Source organism: Mustela erminea, chromosome 2, assembly GCF_009829155.1.
Source record: "Mustela erminea isolate mMusErm1 chromosome 2, mMusErm1.Pri, whole genome shotgun sequence".
NCBI lineage: Eukaryota > Metazoa > Chordata > Mammalia > Carnivora > Mustelidae > Mustela > Mustela erminea.
Window position 1 is genome coordinate 74,967,626 of NC_045615.1, and position 14,488 is coordinate 74,982,113.

The 14,488-nt window shown below is 38.3% G+C and overlaps 1 protein-coding gene across 4 annotated transcripts in view; it reads right to left on the reverse strand.

Moving 5' to 3' along the window:
• SEC24D (SEC24 homolog D, COPII coat complex component) overlaps window positions 1-14,488 on the reverse strand; it is a 107,464-nt gene that overhangs the window by 65,702 nt on the left and 27,274 nt on the right. For all 4 annotated transcript variants that reach the window (XM_032333283.1, XM_032333285.1, XM_032333284.1 and 1 more), the window contains exons 7-8: window positions 10,208-10,319; window positions 4,519-4,646 (exon numbers count right to left, since the gene is read on the reverse strand). In XM_032333283.1, the coding sequence (XP_032189174.1) occupies window positions 4,519-4,646; window positions 10,208-10,319 (240 nt within the window). The remainder of the gene's footprint in view (window positions 1-4,518; window positions 4,647-10,207; window positions 10,320-14,488) is intronic.

Sequence of the window (14,488 nt, forward strand, 5' to 3'; positions counted from 1 at the left end):
GTTACGCTGAAAAGAAATAAAAAATTAAAAAAAAAAAAAGAATAAAGAATGTTATTTTCTCAAGTAAAGCTTCTCCCTAAGTCAGATTCCAAAAATAAGCCACCACTCTGAACTCACACATTTATTACTTTGGGAAGCACAAAGACTAAAATGCAGCCTAAGTTTTCACCAAAGGGGGAAAAACTTCATGCTGGTTGGGAGATGGTGTTTGATTAGATTAAACAACTTTGTTAAATAGAAAACATACACATTTAGTCTGTGTTTGAAATGTATATATGCATAGAGGGGGGTGGGGGTGGGCTTGAACTAACATCTGAAAGCTTTTCTCAATCTTTTTATTTTCAGGAACATGTTACCGAAAAATTTCACTGTTAATAGTAAGTGGTGATAACAAGAAGGTGGTTTTCATAGCCTTTGAGATGTCCACTCATTCTCCTTATAGTGTGGCAGAATGCTGCCTTTATAGATTCTTGTTTGGGGTATGAATAACTGCTGAATTTTGTTCTGTTGATGGGTGGTTGGTCCCCCAGGCAGCTGTCTCATGGGGAGGAGCAGGGAGGAGAGGTTTCTGCTAGTGTGCAGTTGAAAACTGTGCAAATTCATTGAGGTGAACAAGGTCCACTCAAGCTAACACTGCCTAGGGGCAGAAATCCCATGTATCCCATATTGATACAGAGTAAAGTTGCTACCTGGCTTTCTTTCAAGGTAGAAGTGTTACCTTCTGCTTATAAAAGTAACAGATGACTGTAAAATGATTCAGATAGCATAGGAATGAGTAAGGTAGAGAGTGTACATCTGCAGCAATCCCATTCTCTCGGAGATGTGTCAAGGGTTTGCTATAACCTTCTCTCAGGCACACTCATGTTATTATATTTCCTTCAATTTTAGGATTCATATTTTAAATTTTCACATCTCTGGAATCTTACACATCTTAAAGGGGATACACACAGTTACAATAGTGTTTGTCTTACTAATAATCATGCCACACAGCTGTTGGAAAGAATAAGGCAGCCCTGTAGGTAGTGACATGGTAGGAGTGCCAGACAAGTTAATGGAAAGGAGAGAGCATATGCTATACTACCATTTATAGATTGATTTTTAAAAGATGTACACTTATATGCTAGTATATGCATTTTCCATTTCTAGAAAGAATCACAAAGAATAGGTAAAATTTGTTTATAAGGGAGAGGGTAGAAGGGTAGGAAGGGATCTTTCTTTTCATTGTATACCGCTTTCATCTAAGTTTGTATTTTACTTGTTTAAAATTAACTGAGTCATCAAAAAGCAAAATGATACTACATATTACTATGGGTTCATGAGCATGAAGTCAATATATAAAGTCACATACAGGGAGCATGCATACCAAATTCGTTACAGTGTCTGCCCCTAAGAGGGAGGGAGGGAGAGGAGTGGCCTGATAAAGGAGATCATATGTAGCTATGAAGTTTTAATCCTCATAAAATTTTTTAAGCAAATATGACAGTATGTTAACATTTGTTAGTGATGGGTGGTATGTATGTGAGTGTGATATTATTCACTGGTACTTCTTTAAATTTTGTTCAAAGTATAAAAATTGAAATAAAAACACATCTCATGGATACTACTCCAGAGCCATCAGAACTTCTAAAATTAGGGGTGCCTGGGTGGTTTACTTAGCTAGCATTATCCTTCAGCTCAGGTGATGATCCCAGAGTCCCAGGAGTCCTAGGCTCCCCACTAATGCGTGCACTCTATCTCAAATAAATAAATAAAATCTTAAAAAAAAACTTCTAACATTATAAAAAACAACAATACCAAACAGAGGAGATAACAAGCGACTGGCTCTCTAAATACAATGTTAGAAGGACTATGAAGCTGTATAACCATTTAAGAAAATGGTCTGGCAGTTTCTTATAAAACTAAAAAGAAACATGTATTTCATGAGTCAGAAAATTAATCACAGTTATTAACCTAAGAGAAGTGAATATGTGTCCACAGAAAGACTTGTACAAGAATATTTATGCTTAAGTGGGTAGGAGAAGAATAAATTAAACAAGATGGGATTGGGAGGGAGACAAACCATAAGTGACTCTTAATCTCACAAAACAAACTGAGGGTTGCTGGGGGGAGGGGGTTTGGGAGAAGGGGGCGGGATTATGGACATTGGGGAGGGTATGTGCTTTGGTGAGTGCTGTGAAGTGTGTAAACCTGGTGATTCACAGACCTGTACCCCTGGGGATAAAAATATATGTTTATAAAAAATAAAAAATTTAAAAAAAAAGAATATTTATGGAAGCTTTATTCATAAGAGCCCAAAATTGGAAAGAGCCCAGATGTCCATCAGTAAAAGAACAGATAAACAAACTAGTATGTCCATATAATCAAATACCATTCAGCAATAATAGGGAGAAATAGTAGGAGCAATAGTAGGGAGGAATCTACTAATACATGCAATTCCATGTTGATGGCACTCTAAAACATGATGCTGATGATAGAAACCTTACACAGAAAAGTGCATACTCTGGAAATCAATTTTATGAGGACCTACAACAAGCAAAACAAATATAGGGTGGAAAAAAAAAACCAGAACAATGATTGCCAGGGAAAGAAGGATGTTAGAAGAGGTGGGAGGCTGATAGAAAGGGATGAAATACTTCTAAGGCTGACAGTAATGTTTTTCATCTTGAGAGAGATTAGGGTTGCCCAGGTGTATCCATTTGTCAAAATTCAGTGAGTGGCTACTTAAGATATATGCACTTTATTGTAAATCAATTTTGCCTCAAAAGGAAAAATAATCTGTAAGAAAATCGTGAACTCTCATTAATGATATGCATGCTGGAATATTTAGTGGGCAGTATTACTAATTACTGCCCACAATTTACTTTGAAATGCATAAAGAAAAAGATGGATTGATGAACAGATGAAATAAAAGGTGATAAAAACAAGTATAGTTAAATGTTAATGATAGAATCTAGGTGTTCACTATAAAATTCTTTTAAATTTTCTGTATGCTTGAAAATTTTCATAATAAAATTGTTGAAAAATAGTTAAAAATTACTTCTAGCTATTATTGAAAACACACATACACATTATATTTAGCATGGATCTCTGTCATTACACATCAGTTTACCTTATCTTTATTAAGCCCAGAGATTTTAAAGAGGATTTTATGGACATTAATATTAAATTTCTGGGACCATCCTATAAGAGACCATACTTAAAATAAGTAAATACTGAGCACAATTCTTGACTTACAAATATGAGACTATACTGCATATAAGACTGGCTTCTAGGAACAGCCTCTTCTCTGCCCCACTCTACTCCCAAAGAGAAGCCAGCATTCTGCCACACTATAAGGAGAATGAGTGGACATCTCAAAGGGTCTGAAAACCACTCTCCATATGCACACTGTCTCTCTTCTGTTTCCTCCTTCCCTGAGGTGATGTAAAGCAGACCCCTTCGTCCCCTCCCCCAGGCCATCGTACCGCTCTTATCGGCTGATGGCCAGCCCATGAAAGGGGACAAATCTGCTCTCTGGTGCAGATGCTCTGCCTTCAGTTCAGGTGCTGTTAGGTATTCATTAGATCAGCCAACCTCAAAGGGTCATTATAGCCAAGCTGATGTTCTTGGGAAGTTGGGAAGTTGGGAGGAGAATCTGGGTGGAGCAAAAGGAATCCAGGATTCAGTACAGTTTACTGGAATACTGCAATAGGATTATGCTCAAAGTTCTAGCTAGAATTCAAGCTTTTCTTCACCTATTTGACTAGCTCTACTATAGTATCTTGTGTCTCTGCGTGTATGTGGTATCCACCATTCAGGACATGAAGTGAAGGAATGACAGCTGTGTTGGGGGGATGTCTCAATCACAACATCCATTAACACCATCCTAATATCACAAATTTTAAATAAACATCACTTCTTATCTTTTTTCCCAATGAATCATATATTGAGTACCTCCTTCCAAGTCAAAACAAATGCTTTCTAATCAAACAGACTTAAGGTTAGGGTTAACCCTAACCCTTTGCCCCTATTAAAGCAGCTTAGTAAGACCACAGACCTCAGGCTCTATTAGCTTCCTTCACCAGAACATCTGGATGCTGAATGTTGAAGCCTGAAACTAGGTATAAAGGTCACATGATAAGTCTTAGTATTTGTCACTATGTGACATTCCATATTTCCTGAATCTACAGATTGTTACAACAGACCCCAAAGTGACCCTTTTCTTCACTGTTTGTTATATGGGTTGTCAAAAAACACAGCTTGTCAGATTTGGGTTTCCCTAGTAAATTGAATGACTAGATGTTTCTGCATTATATAAATAGTCTCCAGTTTTCTGTTTATAATAATAATGTATAAGAAAACAATAATAAAAGAAGAATTGTAGAACCGCTAAATTACTGAGTTGCTATTTCCTTTAAGATTTTCAGTAATCTCTACACCCAACATGGGACTCAAACTCATAACGCCGAGATCAAGTCACATGTTCCACCAACTGAGCCAGCCAGGTGCCCCTTGAATTGCTGTTTTTATCATTCTTACCTCATTTGAAGGAATTGTGGCAAAGGGTTTGATGACAGCAGCTAATGGAATCTGAGCTTGCTTGGCCATATCTGACGTGCATGGGAAACAGTATGTTGTGCAACGAATGTATCGAGGACTAGCATTGCCTGAAATGTGTAAAGGAACACACTTAAAATTTGCTGAGAAGGAAAATCTGCCCTAAAGTATTTAAATATTTATAGTTCTAGATAACACATTGCCTTATTTGTATAACTTTCTTCATGATTTCTAAAAATAGTTTTATGCAATGCTACAACCTATGTTTATATTTATATTTATTGAATGTCTACTAAGTTTTAGACACTGTCCTAATTGCTTCCTTGTAGAGCTTATGTTCTTACAGAAGATACAGACAATAACTATTAAACCCAATGAATGAGTAAATTGCACAGGTCATTACAAGGTGAAAGTGCTATGAAAAAAGCATATCTGGTTAAGGGGTAGGAGGAGGCTGACTGCAACTTTAAACAGTTACAGAGTGGGCCTTATTTAAAAGGTAACATTTGAGTAGACTCCCAGGAAGCAAGACACTCAGGCAGGTGGCTGGGGGCAGGGCATGTCCGATCTGGTGGAGGAGTCACGAGAGGCCTGTGTGGCTAGAATGGAGCACATGCTGGGTACAGCAGCCAGTGAAGAGTTCAGAGAAGTAACAAACATTATGCAGTAACCAGAGGAGAAATGGTGGTGGCAGGGACCAGGGACCAATAACCAGAGTTACTGACAAGTGGCCATATCCTGGACATAATTCGGAAGTACACTGATTGTTGATGGGAGTGATGTATGGGGTGTGAAGATGGGAGGTGGGAAAGAAAGAGAATATCGAGAATGGCTCCAAGGTTTTTGGCCTGAGATACCAGAAGCATGACGTTGCCACTAATTGACAAGAGAAAAGCTGCAAGAAGGGAAGAGGTGTGTTAATGGGATTGTGGGCAGAGATCAGGAATCTAGCTTTGGACATGTCCACCTTGGGAACTCTGTAAACAACTAGATACGTGAGTCTAGGCACTGGGCTGAAGATACACATTTGGGAATTTTCTATAAAGAGCAAACTAAAGCCATGAAACTACCTTGAAACCACCAACGAAGTAACTGTGACCAGAGAGGATGGCCGAGAACTAAGCCCTGGGTCCTCTAACATAAAGAAGACAGAGGAAAAGAAGAAACCAGTTCAAGGACTGAGAAGGTTAAAACAAGGAGCATCTGGTGTCCGGGAGGTGAAGAAAGTACACAAAAGCATGTCCTCTGTGCTGTACTGCTAGATCAGCAAGACCACAGGATGTACATGCCATTTACAGGGACACAGATGGAGCTAGAGAGCATTACACTAAGCAAAATAAATCAACCAGACAAAGACAAACACTGATTTCAGTCAAATGTGGGAGTTAAGAAACAAAATAAATGAGTAAAGGGAAAAAAGAGAGAGGGGCAAACCAAGACAGACTTTTAACTATAGAGAACGACCTGATGGTTGCCAGAGGAGAGGTTGGGGGGACAGCGGGTGAAATAGGTGATGGGGATTAAGGAGGGCCCTTGTCATGATGAGCACCGGGTGTTGAATGGAAGTGTTGAATCACGATATTGTACACCTGAAACTAATATTACACTGTATGTTAACTAACCGGGCTTTAAATAAAAATGTAAAAAAAAAAAAAAGCCACCATTCGAGTTAACAATATGGAGGTTGCTAGAGATCCAGAAGACAGAGTTTTGGTGGAATAGGGCCTGGGGTGGGAAGCCTGCCTACAGTGAGTTTGAGAGAAAAAGAATTGGCAATAAGCCTTTCAAGTTGTGTTGCACTGGGGAGCAAAGAAAAGAAGGCTAGCTGTAAGGAAAACAGGTCAAAAAAATTTTTTATTATTTAAGATAGGAGAGTATAAAAAGAGAGATAATGATGACATAAGAGAAAAAGGGAAGGCTTATTGTAGCAACATATTAGAGCAGGGCACAGCAGGAGAGGCTGGCTTCTGACTGGAGCACAGATCATTCCTTTATGGCCAAAAGCAGAAAGGCAGAGCACAGGTGCACATTAGGGCAGGGGCTGATAGAATGGTGAGAATCTGTGGAAGCTCTCTTCTGACTGCACAATTTTCTTAGAAAGGAGGACATAAGAGCAGTTAAAAGAAAGGTTGGGAGAGGTTGCAGGTTTCAGGAGGAATGTGAAACAGTTCCTAAGGAGAGAGGAAAAGTGAAGGACTCGGGGAAGTACAGTGTGCTGGGAAGCACGTGGTCCTGCGTTTACGGGGTGGGCAGCAGGCCGGGCTAGGAGCCTTCCTCTGGCCAGGTTTTGCCGCATGGGTGGGCCGAGAATGAGAGGAAAGCTGGACCTCAGAAAGCTCAGTTTCTTCTGTTCAGCTTTAACCTATTACTGCCAGATTCTACTTTTTAAGACCAGCTAGAAATCTGCATTTTTACATAAGATATTCCAATTTTATATAATGGCAACTACTTCAAATAGAAACAAAACAAAATATTGTGCACGACAAATTGACATGAATACAGGCTGAATCCAGTTGTTGTTGGTACCATGTTTCTGCCCTTGTCTCTCAGAGCCTCTGCAGCAGAGCCCAAAACTGGATTCATAATTATGACAGTAATTGCCAGCATATTAGGCATCATTTTAAGAGGTTACATGTGAACTCACTTTAGTCTCACAATTGCCCTATGAGACTGATACCCTTAAGACCACATTTTACAGAGGAGAAAACTGAGACATCAGGAGGTTAAGTGACATGCCAAAGCTTAAGGGGTGTAGAGTAAATGACAAAAGTGGTATTAGAACCCATTATAATTCTTTGCTATATCCCAGATAAGTTGGGTCCAGGTTCTGAAGGATGAGGAGTTAAGATCAATCCTTTTGCCCATGGGTAATGAAGGGACATTTATTTTTTAGCAGGGGCAATATAATCACATAAACACTTGAAAAAATTAAACTACCAGACACTGACAGCATCTGGGGTCAGGAAAACATTAGAGACAGGTAGACTGGTCATCACAGTTAGAGTCCAGGTAAATACTAACATGGGGTAAAACAAGAGTCTTGGCAGCACAAATAAAAGAAAAACAAATATTAGGCAATAAATGTAAATACGCTTGAACCCCTGTTATTGTTAAACATTTCACATAACTTAGACAAAAAAAAAAACTTAGACAAGATCTTCCTCATTAAATCACACAAGACTATAAAATAAGAACTTTACACAGACTGTGAAATAAGAATTTTTGAATATTTTAAAGTGTATTTTAATTTTTCTTTGTACTCAATTTTTACTAGCCAAAATTACTGACAATATATTGAAACTGAGTGTTTGTTCTTTAAAGGGTTTTTAGCTCTTGACAGTGAAATATGCATATGGATGAGCTCATAAGGGACAAAACAAACTTCGTTTCAAGAAGATAATACACACAAAGATAAGATTTCTTAAAAGCCATTGAGAATTTGTTTGGGACACCCGACTAGCTCAACCAGTTAAGTGTCTGAATTTTGATTTCAGCTCAGATCATGATCTCAGGGTCCTGGGATCAAGCCCCAAGTTGGGTTCCACACTCAATGTGGAGTCTACTTGTCCCTCTTCCTCCCCCAACTCATGCTCTCTCTCTCCCTCTGTCTCAAATAAATAAATGCATACAAACATAAAATCTTTTTTTAAAAAGGCACTGAGAATTTGTTTTTATAAACAGGAATGCAAAAGTGGGGCATGAAAGATATGGCTACAGTAGATAACTTAGCAATCTCAGTAATTAAGAATCAAAACTCATTGCAATAAAGAGTTTTAATAAAGAGCTTTATGGGAAATCTGACTGGAAAACATTCAATGAATTAATCATCCAGCAAATATCTAGGAAGCTAAGCCCCTGCTAGAGGCTTAGGGACAGAGGCAAGTGAAGCCTCAGGCTTCAAAATCTGGTAGGAGAAAGTGATAATAAAAGCAGATAACTGGAAAATGGCATGGTAAGTATCACAGAGAGCAAATTCACTAAGTAGCCCAGGGAGGCAATGAGTCAGCCACGTGAATCAGAGGTGACTATGCAAAATATATGGTACTTGAACAGGGTCTTGCAGGATAGGTAGAAGTACAGAATCAAGGGACGAACTGAGTCTCAAATTAGATCCTGTAGCCAAAGAAATAATATATATATATATATATATATATATATATATATATATATATATATATATAATTTTTGTAGGCAACAAAAACATTATTTTTTAAGTAGGTGTTTTCTTATTGGAGTCACTCCTAACTAGCTGTGTAGTTTTGGGCAAGTCACTTAAGTTCCTTGGGCCTTAGGGCCCTCACATCTTTAAAGTGGGAGAGATAAACCAATGAAGGCCAAGGTACCTTCTGCCTCTGTGTTCTACTTATGTCTGTGAATTTCTGCACATGTATGAGATTTGGGCTGCATCTGGAAATTTCACTAGTAAGTATCAGCTGATTAGCCAGGCCAGACAAAGGGGCTTCACAGCACAGGGCCAATTTCAGGGCTCCATGGCAGGCAGCTCTCTCTCCTTGCCAAGGGTTGAACTGAGGGAGAAATGATGATGATCTGGACCTTGCCACTCCACTGATCCTTCCTTTCTCTTCCTGAGCCTTCCATGCTCTTTCTTTACATCGGCCCAATGATCCAGTAATTCCACTTCTAGGGATACACCCAAAAGAACTGAAAGCAGGGACTCAAACAGATGCATGTACACCAGTGTTCACAGCAGCCACTTGGCTGCTATGGCTACTCAAAGTAGCAAAATATCCTTCAACAGATGAATGGATAAACACAATGTCTATATATGTAAAAGCGAATATTATTCAGCCTAAAAGAAGAATGAAATTCTGATACATTCTATACCATAGATGAACCTTGAAAATATTATGGCAGGTGAAATAAGCCAGACACAAAAAGATGAATATTGTATGATTTCACTTACATGACCTAGAATAGGCAACTTCAGAGACAGAAAATAGAATAGAGGATACAGGGGCTGTGGGGAGTGAAGGAAGAGGGAGTTATTGTTTAGTGGGCACAGAGTTTCAGTATAGGATGATATAAAGTTCAGGAAATAAGTAATAATGATTTCATCATGTATGATTTAGCTTGCCATAAAGAATGGAATAATTATATATTCCTGGAAAGAACAAACCTGCACAAGAACAGATATATTAAACCGGCAGCACACAGAGGATAGCTAGTAGAAATAAAGCTCAGCCTTTCCTCATCCCAGTTCAAAATTGGAAAAACAGAACCCACATGTTAAAGAATCTGCTGAAAAACAAAAATAACTGGGGTTAGAACCAGGTATGCCAATTTTCTCAAGTGTTCAATCCACTACTGCTCTACTCATGCTATCTTGGCTAGGTTTCTAATGTAGTAAATAAAGTAAACCAAAGTAGAGTATGTACTAATTTAACCCCATAAACTAAAATAATTTTCTTAAACTGGTATATTGAGCTCTACCTCAGGAGAAGCTCTCTAGACTGCTGCAAGTAGAAAATAGAATGCAATTGATAATACATTCTCAGTTCTTGAGTGATAGATGGCAAATTGATTCCCATTATCACTTTTGGAGAGGTTCCCCATCAAGGATAGCATTACTGAAGGGTGTCAGTGTATTTACTTTTAAAAAATGGTGAAGACTTTCAAAACCTCAATGAAAAATACTATTGACAATAAATACCTTGGTCTTGTATCACACAATCTGTAGTGACCAGGGGAGGGACCTGGCCTCTGGAATTGGTGGCATAGACTTGTCCTCCTCTGGTGGCTCTGTCATTCTCGATCACCTGTATCTGATATAAGATATCAAGAACAAGTTAAAATAAGTTAAGACTCTTCCAAACATCCCCTCCCTCCCCCTCTTTCATTATTCACATACACACAAATAGGCATTTTCTAAATCCTTTTAGTTCATTTCAGACCAAATTCTCACTGAGAACCTACTTTTGAAACATACAATTTTAGAGCAGCAGCTGCTAAATTCTCTTCTGTAATACTCTGAGTTCTGACCCTTCAGAGAACTTCATTTTTATTCACTTTTTTTTATTGGAACCATAGATAAGCATTAAAAAAAAAGATTCTGGTAGAAAAAGAAATTAAAAATAGCTTTTAAAGAAAATACCTTTTATAGTTAAAGGAAAATATACAAAGCTAAAAATCATTAAATTCAGAAGAAATGATTTACTATACAGCCTAAAACACCTTAACTTTTTTCTTTAAATCCCTCTTGACCCTCAATTTGCCTTTCAAGTTCTTCCACCTCACCCCTGCTCCATGAGACAGTAAAAAAACAAACAATACAGTGTTCCCACAGGGAAGTTGCCTATTGTATAGATATAAGAAAAAAGTCCCTAAGGGTTTTGTCATCTAATTTGGAAACACTTCATATGTCTCTACTAAAATATTTATTGGTAAATAATGTAAAGATAACAATTTGTCTTAAAAAAAAGATAAAAATTTGTCTTTTGTTGTAGTTGCCTAGGGATGAAAATAATAAAATCTAGTAGCATGGAGTTAAGAAGAAAATAAGAAGGCATCCTAATAATTATCTTCCTCTTTCCCTTTATCTCCCCCTTGCTCTCACTTCTCTGTCACCAAAAAGAAAAGATCAGAGGCAAGGGGTTAAAAAAAAACAAAAAAAGAAGAAAGTAAAAAGAGAAAAAAGAAAGAGAGATAAATGAGCAAGTGCCCAGAATACACTACCCAGCTTTGGAGGATATGTCATTTTCTATATTCCTAAAGAAACTAGTAATATGAAAATTGTCTTCCCCCAAACTCTGAAATGTTACCTTCTCCATTTTGCCCTCCCATCTCATCCAATCCAGGCCTAACTGGCACTGATATCATTGGTTTTTTGGCATATCAGAGGTAGATTTAACATGCCTTTATATCCACACATTTCTGTTATTTCTAATTTCATAGGATTTGAATTTATTAAATTAAAATATACAGAATATGCTCCAACCATAACTATAAGATGCAGATGAGACCAAAAGCTACCATGGACACAGACAAGACACAAATAGAAAAATCAAAACACTACTATTATATCGTATATTTTTATCCTAAGCTTTATCTGGTTCCTTCAAAATTGGAGAACTTTTTATAAAATCAACATTTAGGGTAATCATCTCAACCAATGAAGTGTCAAACATGAAACCAAATTAAAAGCCATAATAATCTGCATATTGAACATAGTTTCCAGACTTCAAATAGACTATATTTCCTAAAAATTTATTTTTAAATTAGTTGTTTCCAACTTAAAAGCACAGCCTCCAAAGAAACAATGTTGTATGTGGTAATTATATTTCTAAACTAGTTCACATCTTGGCTGTAATACTATAAAGAGAGTAAGAAATATTAAAACACTTCCAGTAATTTTTTAAAAATATAGGTTATTAAGTTTTTTAAATTTACCTCAAATGGATGTTCTCAAAAACAGGCTTGGAGATTTAACAATACACAGAAATTTCAATAGAGATTTTTACAATGACTCAGTACATACAGGATTTCGATTTGATGGCAGTGACTCTTGATAATGCCAAAGCTACCTGAGAACATATAGATTATTTTTCCTTCAGAAGACGTGCAACTAGAGTTACTTTTGTACTTGTCTGCTAGGAAGAGTATTATGGAATCATAAAATAAAATCAGGAAAGAAAAAAAGATTCTCTTGAGATAAAGGAACAAGAAAAGTGAGGGAGGAGCAAGGTCAGGAGAAGTGTGCACACATCTGCTTTAAGACAGGTTGCTTAAAGCAGAATTAGCTGAGCTTCAGGTGAGACTGGGGGGACAGGAAGAGCTCCATTTCTGAATGGTCCTCCTGCAGATACAGAAAGACAATGACGGAGGCGCCTGGTGGCTCCGTGGGTTAAAGCCTCTGCCTTCGTTCGGCTCAGGTCATGATCCCAGGGTCCTGGGATGGAGCCCCGCATTGGGCTCTCTGCTCAGCGGGAAGCCTGCTTCCTCCTCTCTCTCTCTGCCTATTTGTGATTTCTGTCTGTCACATAAATAAAATCTTAAAAAAAAAAAAAAAAGAAAAGAAAAAAGAAAGTGAGGAAGAGTTTCAATGGTGATACCAGTTTTATCATTCTTAAAATATGGATAATACCACCACCTGAAAGGGTTGGAGTGAGCACTTAACTCAGGACTGGCATGTAACAGGAATTCAATAAACATGATTTTACAGCTTTCTTTCCAGAAGGAAGAAATTATTTAGTCAGTTAAAGCATGTCACTTTGATAGAACATAAACAGGCTCCATCTGGCATGGCTATTTAATTACTTTTATTATAAAAATAACACTGGACTGAATCTGTATATATGCATTTTAAGGGTCTTGGATGAATCACATCAATACTGCTTGTTGGTTTTGTTGTTAACCCTCACTCATTCATTCATTCAACAAATATATGAATGTATACTATGTACCAGGCTGTGTTGTAGCTCTTGGAGACACAGTAGTGAACAAAACCAAATTCTTGACCTCAAGAAGCTGACATTATAGTATGAAAGACAGGCAATCATTAAATGTATAAATAAGATACATCTATGTCAAGTAATACTAAGTACTGTGGATACAGAGTGATATGTATAAGGGTACCAGGGAGACTGGGATGAATGAGGACAGGAAGGAAATGAGGACATGAGCCATGCACTGCATATATCAGGCAGAGGAAATATCAAGTGGAAAGGTCTTGAGGCAAGAGTACACTTAGCATGTTTAAGGAATAATGAGGAGGCTGGTGTGGCTGAAGCAAAGTGATGAAGAACAAGTCAGACAGCTTGTATGTGTGTGTGTGTGTGAATGATGAGAGGCATGGCAGAGCCGGGGTGACAAATAATGTAGGCTCTAACAGGCCACTGTAAGAACTGGTGTTTAACTAGAGGAATACTGGAGGGTTTTGTTCTGAGTTGTAGCATGAGCTGACTTCTAATTTGAATGGATCATCCTGGCTGCTGGGTGCAGGCTGGAAGATGAGGGAGACAGGAGACTCTTACAATAATCAAGGTGGACAGATGGCTGTGGCTTGGACCAGGATGAGCACAGAAGGCAGGACCGGAACCAAAAGAATTAGCTAAAGGACACTGTGCAAGAAAGAAACAAGGATGACTCCAGGATTTGGGGTCTGAGGAACTGGAAGGATGGGGTTGGAATCTAGATTTCAGGGAAACATCTTGAATAAGAATATCTGCATCTTCATTTAAAGCCATGAGAATGGATGGGATCACCTATAGTAGCGTCTCTTAGTGTGCCTATGAATCATCTGGAGAGCTTGTTAAAACACAGATTCCACGGCCCCTCCCCTAAAGATTCTGAGTCTGTACGTCTGGGTGGAGCCTGCAAACACGAATTGCTAGGGAGCTCCCAGCTGATGCTGATGGTACCATCCTGGGAGCAGCGCGCTTTGTGGAGTGTTGATCTACAGAGTAAATGTCATCAGAGAAAGGGACAGAACCAACGACTTACACTTTGGGATGCTTCTAACACCTGGAGGTCAGAGAGAAGAGGTGAAACCACCAAAGTTAGTAAGAAAGAGATAAGCAAAGATGTAAATAAGTGGTTGCATCCCAGAAGCCAAATGAAAAAGTGTTTCAAGGAGGATGGAAGGAGCAGATGTATCAAATTGCTGCTGATCTGTTGAGCTACATGAGATCTGAGAACTGACCATTAGATTTGGTAAAGAGAGGTCACTGGTCACCTCGACAAACATAGTGTTGGTGGGATTGTGCTGATGAGATCTAAACTGGGATACGTACAGCAGGGGAGTGGAGGGGATAAACTGAAGACATCGAGTACAAGAAACTCTGCTGGAGATTTTCTTTTTTACTATAAAAGAGCAAATAAATGAGAGGAAACTGGATAGAGAATTGGGGAAGGGCCAGAGGAGACCTCTTTTAAATTCATGAGGAAAGTTATTACAGGATGTTTCTAGTCTGCTGAAAATGATCTAGACAGTGAA